Source organism: Limulus polyphemus, unplaced genomic scaffold (assembly GCF_000517525.1).
Source record: "Limulus polyphemus unplaced genomic scaffold, Limulus_polyphemus-2.1.2 Scaffold7378, whole genome shotgun sequence".
Taxonomy (NCBI): Eukaryota; Metazoa; Arthropoda; class Merostomata; order Xiphosura; family Limulidae; genus Limulus; species Limulus polyphemus.
The window spans coordinates 34,844-41,434 of NW_013672988.1; the positions used below are offsets into that span (position 1 = coordinate 34,844).

General features: G+C 33.6%; 1 protein-coding gene across 1 annotated transcript in view; it reads left to right on the forward strand.

Annotated features, from left to right (window-relative positions):
• LOC111089795 overlaps nucleotides 1-5,924 on the forward strand; it is a 39,113-nt gene extending 33,189 nt beyond the window's left edge. The window contains exons 10-11 of the mRNA XM_022402889.1: nucleotides 3,491-3,669; nucleotides 5,763-5,924. Coding sequence (XP_022258597.1) covers nucleotides 3,491-3,669; nucleotides 5,763-5,918 — 335 coding nt within the window. The 3' untranslated portion in view covers nucleotides 5,919-5,924. The remainder of the gene's footprint in view (nucleotides 1-3,490; nucleotides 3,670-5,762) is intronic.
• The last annotated feature ends 667 nt before the right edge of the window (nucleotides 5,925-6,591 follow it).

A 6,591-nucleotide genomic window follows, 5' to 3' on the forward strand; every position in this document is an offset into this window, starting at 1 on the left:
TCTGTTACGTTGTGACCATCTTATATATACCAGACCAACACATATCTAGTAAATGCTAGGGCATTCCTGAAGGAACAGGACACTTCCAGAAAACGGCGGCGTGACATTAGTCACGTGACCTTGCTGACGCAACAACTATAAAGGTAAAAAGTCAAACATAATATTACTTGCAACAGCTCTCTGACAGGATCGACAGTAACGAGATTTGGCGTTAAATAAGGCGAGCTGAAACAATCTTTTACATTCACCCAAGCTTTTATCGGTTGTATACAGTAAAACTTTTGTTTATTTTATTCACAACGTTTTACCAGGTATACCTGGCCTCATCAGGTGGGATACAAGAGCTGAGGCTAACTGAATCACGTGAGAATCTATAACAATTGTAATCTACAAGCATTCGAGTAACCAATTAAAACGATAAAGTAATTCACCAGTAAACTGCCAAATATAGGTGTAATAAATAAAACTTTTAGGCCTGAGTTTATTTGTTTGTTTTGTCTGGAATTTCGCGCAAATCTACACGAGGGCTATCTGTGCTAGCCATCCCTAATTTAGCAGTGTAAGCCTAGAGGGAAGGCAGCTAGTCATCACCACCCACCGCCAACTCTGGGGCTACTCTTTTGCTAACGAATAGTGGGATTGACTGTCACATTATAATGCCCCCACGGCTGAAAGGGCGAGCATGTTTGATGGACGGGGATGCGAATCCGCGACCCGCATATTGCGAGTCAAGCGCGCTAACCACCTGGCCATGGCAGGCCTAGGCCTGAGTCTAAGTATGGAAATTCGTTCTATATCCAAGAGAGAAGACAATGATTAAAATACATGTACATGGTCGAATGCTTGTAGATTACTATTGTTATAGATTCTCATGTGATTCTTTATTCAATTAAATTCAGTTAGCCTCAGTTCTTGTATCCCACCTGATGATGCCAGGTATACCTGGTGAAACGTTGTGAATAAAATAAACAAAACAACTGATAAAAACTTCTGTGAATTTTAAAGACATAATTCTTTATAATATTTAATATTAATAATGCTCAACGATATTCATAGGGCGTTTTTTAGTGTTAAAGCAATAACAGTTCAGTGACGTAAAATATTAAAAGTACTGTATTAATTAAGCTAATAAACTACAAAAACAGTGGCTTGGTAGCTAACGTATCGAACTGTGGATCTGGGGTTTTCGCTCCCCGTTATGACCTCCCCCCCCAAAAAAAAATTGAAAAAACAACAACAACAAACAAACGTACTCCACACCTTACGACTGTGGGTGAATTCTAAGATTGATGGTGAAATACTACTACTATTGGTCTGATAAGAACAGCCCGTGAGTTGACGAGTTGTTTTCCCTCTAGTCTATAACTTTTCAAAATTTGGAACGACTAACGCCGATGGTCCTTATGTTGCTTTGCGCGAAATTCAACAAACAAACGAAACAAAAAATACAGGGTTTTGGGTGATAAGAAAGTCGAGAAACAAAATTAAAGTTTATTCAGAAACTGAATTAAATTGCTTGCTCACAATAGGTAAACGCCTAATCAAGACAAAAACAGTGAATTACACCAAAATATATTTTCTCCTTACCGCTTAAATACTGTTTTACTTTGTATGTTTTAACCAATATTCTATAGAAAACAGTATTTAAGTGGTAAGGAGAAAATACGCAACTTAGTTGATTAACCAATCATAGTGCCTTAATGATTGATACTCTTTGATCTCGCTAAATACAAGTATGTATAGATTCTGTTAAGCCTGAATTTGAGTGGTTCCTCGAAATACCACTTAAATAAGCTATTTGAATTCGACATTTTATCATTACAAACTCTCTTGGCAATACCTTAACCAATTGTTAAGTATTATCGGATTTATTCACTATTTACACTTATAAAATCAAGTTTTATCAGTGTTGATCATTTGAGATTTAATCTGATCTTTATTCAGCTTAAAAACCCTGAATGAAAAGAAAATCAGTTTTATGACATCCAACACGTGTTTTATGCTCTCGCCTCGCAACCCTGCGGGTCGAGGGTTCGAATCCCCGTCCTTCCAAACATGCTCGTTCTTTCAGCCTTGGGGCGTTATAATGTGACGGTCGATCCCACTATTCGTTGGTAAAAGATTAGCCCAAGAGTTGGCGGTGGGTGGTGATGACTAGCTGCCTTCCCCTCTTACACTTCTTACACTTCTAAATTAGGGACGGCTAGCGCAGATAGCCCTCGTGTAGCTTTGCGCGAAATTGAAAACAAAATAAAGAACATCATAAAATTAAGTACCCCAGTGGCTCAACGACAAGTCTGAAGGCTTATAATGCCAAAAAGCGAGTTTCGATACCGTAGTGGGTACAGCACAGATAACCCAGCTTTGTGGTTTACAACAAACAAATATAGAATCGAAATTTTTTTGTTCTTCATCTATAATGTTATCAAGATGAAAACACTTATTTCCTAATTATTTATAAAAACCAAGGACTCAACTTCGCGAACTTATACCGCTAAAAAAACCGGGTTTCAATACCCGTGGTGGACAAAGTACAGATAGTCCATTATGTAGCTTTGCGCTTAGCTACAAACATAGAAACTTCCGCCCTGGTGGCTACACAGTATTATGAGGGTTTCTAGCTCTAAAAATCGGGTTTCGCTATCTGCGGTGGGCAGGGCACAGATATCCAGTTGTGCAGCTTTGTACTGGACAGCAAAACGTAACTTTTTTTTTTTTACATTTTGTTCCTAATGCAAATTTCACCGTCCAATTCTTGATCGTTTTGTATCATTGAAGAAAGAAACACGTATTCTCGTTTTATTCTATTTAAGTTAACGATGATTTAAAAAAAAATCTCCATCATTTCGGACATTTGAATGTCGTACAGTTTTACACGGAGAAGGGTTAGGTAATAAAATAACACTATTTTCTGTTGTTTTACTTGAATGTCGTACAGTTTTACACGGAGAAGGGTTAGGTAATAAAATAACACTATTTGCTGTTGTTTTACTTGAATGTCGTACAGTTTTACATGGAGAAGGGCTATTACCTAACCCTTCTCCATGTAAAACTGTACGACATTCAAGTAAAACAACAGCAAATAATGTTATTTTATTACCTAAATTACATTATTTGCTGTTGTTTTATTTGAATGTCGTACAGTTTTACATGGAGAAGGGCTAGGTAATAAAATAACATTATTTGCTGTTGTTTTACTTGAATGTCGTACAGTTTTACTTGGAGAAGAGCTAGGTAATAAAATAACATTATTTGCTGTTGTTTTACTTGAATGTCGTACAGTTTTACATGGAGAAGGGTTAGGTAATAAAATAACACTATTTGCTGTTGTTTTACTTGAATGTCGTACAGTTTTACATGGAGAAGGGTTAGGTAATAAAATAACATTATTTGCTGTTGTTTTCTTTATTCTCATACAACTCCGAAATAAGAATATTTTCTTAGGTGCTTCTTCTGTGAAGTAACTAAACAGAATATCTGTATTTTCCAGTAAAAAGTATCTGGAAGAAACGTTACGTGGAAGAGAGGAATAAGTCCACTCCTTTGGAGCACGAATGCGCCAGATACAGAAATTTGTTGCAAAAACTTCATCGGGAGCTACTAGCAAAAATGGAGTTTGGATTTGGTAACAATAATTTTGCAGGGAAAGCCGGACTGCCTTCTAGCAGGGTAACTAAAGTCAAACGTATTTAAAGGCGAATAAAGAGTTTCTTTTTTGTAGGAAGTTCCTCAATCTTCATTTTAACAAAAAACGTTTGCTCAGAGGTATAAGTATTTGGTACAATAGATATAAAAGCCGTATGATAACACATAACTACTTTTAAGTATGTGTCTATTCAAAAAATAACACAGGTTAGATTGAGTTTCTGCTCGGAAAGGATGAACAAAGCACATTGTTATCAAATTATATTGTCTTCTGTGCTCAGTTTTAAAATAAACTTCACACTATTCCTGTACCAACCACAAATACAAGCCTTACATCATATGTATGGCAAGCATATACAGTAACTACAAACTTACACACCGTATGTGTACCAGGCACAATAAATACAGACGTTACATTATATTATTTACCAAACATATACAGTAACTACAAACTTTCACACCGTATGTGTACCAGGCACAATAAACACAGACATTTATATGTTTGGTAAATAATATGATGTGTAGTTACTGTACGGTGTGAAAGTTTTGGTACACAGGCACAATAAATACAGACATTACATCATATTATTTACCAAACATATACAGTAACTACAAACTTTCACACCGTATGTGTACCAGGCACAATAAATACAGACATTACATCATATTATTTACCAAACATATACAGTAACTACTACGGTGTGAAAGTTTTTGTGCCTGGTACACAAATGTCTGTATTTATATATGTTTGGTAAATAATATGATGTCAGTAACTACAAACTTTCACACCGTATGGGTACCAGGCACAACAAATACAGACATTACATCATATTATTTACCAAACATATACAGTAACTACAAACTTTCACACCGTATGTGTACCAGGCACAATAAATACAGACATTACATCATATTATTTACCAAATATATACAGTAACTACAAACTTTCACACCGTATGTGTACCAGGCACAATAAATACAGACTTGTTTCCTTGCCTGTTTGTTTATGTTATTGAAGAAATTGTTACACTTTGTTCACTTTTGCATTCATATAAACGTAAAAGTATCACTTTACAGTTAGCCAGTAGAAATATTGGTTTGCCAGGTGAGCGAGCACGCATACACGCGTAGAATGACTGACACACATTGTTCTTATAATTACTTGGATTCCCACACGTTGCTTTCGTCTATTTAATGGTTTTCATGGCCTTTGAAACAGACAGTTGCTCTCTCTTGGTTTAAGAGTAATAATATTTAATTTCGTATGGAAACAAAAGAATTAAAAAAAAAGTTTTTGTACTGGTAGAATTTTAATATCTGTTTTAGTGTTAACGCCTTTTCCTGGGAAAGTGTGATGATAGTGAATTATATTTCTCCTAAGACAATAGTATTAAGTATATTGTATTTTTAAACACACTCGAAAATCATAATGGACTAAATTAAAACTGTAGGGTTTGAAAATACTTTAAACCTAAGACAATAGTATTAATTATATTGTATTTTTAAACACACTCGAAAAACATAATAAACTAAATTAAAACTGTAGTGTTTGAAAATACTTTAAACTTAATACTATCGTTTTATGACAATTAAATTAATTATAACTGTTAACATTATGATTAATGGGAAACGTCTTTCATACAAACTGTAAAAAACTACATTTTATATTCATTTCGATTTGTAATAGAGTATAGAAGAAGAAAAAATATGAAAAAGAAAATGAGTATTTAAAAATACGAATTTATAACCAAGTCTTTCTTCCTAAATAGTGCGAGACATTGTAGTTTTTTTAGTTCTTGACTAAAGTCTAAATATCGTATCATATCATAGTATATATCGATTATCAGGCTACAGATAATTTTGTCCTTAAAGTATCGTGAGACCCCTCTCTCGCATGGCCATGGATCATTAGATAAGGCACTTTTTATACAAATGTTTGGGTTTAATAATACTTAAATACCACAGCTACAAAAAGTATATTTTGTTCTCTTAGAATAAGTAGCGTTTTCTTCATTCGTTAATTGTTGAAACATTCATTTTTTCATGTTCTTCTGTGTAACATAAAAAAGGTGCTTGCTATGATAGAAATGTACAGATATGACCTTTATTTTTTACAGCTAAGCGCAAAAATTTCAACTGCTCGGCTTCTTCAAGAAATTGAAGATTTAAAGCAACGAGTAGAATCTACCAAGTTCCGACTTACAGCTGAGACTAAAGTAAGTATGAAAAATAAGAACGAGTTTGTGTCAGTAAACATTGTAATTATTTTTTAAACAAAATATATTTGAACACTTTTCCCAAAACATTATCGAAATCCATACATAACTGTTTTTCAACAGAAACTTCTGTGTTTTTAATAAATATCAGGAAAACAAATTTCTGTTGTTTTCAGTATGTACATGTTTGTTCGAGAGGAAGGTAACACGTTATTCGATTTTCTACAGGTTAGTTGAATTTTAACAAAAAGATATTTCTATACTTAACTCCACTAAAATCATTAGTTATGTAGTGCTTAGTTCTTTGGTAATGTATCACTAAAGTAATCTACATTTGGCTGAACTAAACTGAGTAATTATCTATTACTTAAGTATATTACAGATCAGATAATTACTCAGTTTACTTTAGTCAAATGTAGATTATTCTAGTAATTACTTAGATATGTAATATACTACTAGAATAATCTACATTTGACTAAAGTAAACTGAGTAATTATCTATTACTTAGATCTGTAATATACTACTAGAATAATCTACATTTGACTAAAGTAAACTGAGTAATTATCTGGTACTTAGATCTGTAATATACTACTAGAATAATCTACATTTGACTAAAGTAAACTGAGTAATTATCTATTACTTAGATCTGTAATATACTACTAGAATAATCTACATTTGACTAAACTAAACTGGGTGATTGTGATTGTGATTAGTTCTTCTGTAATTTATT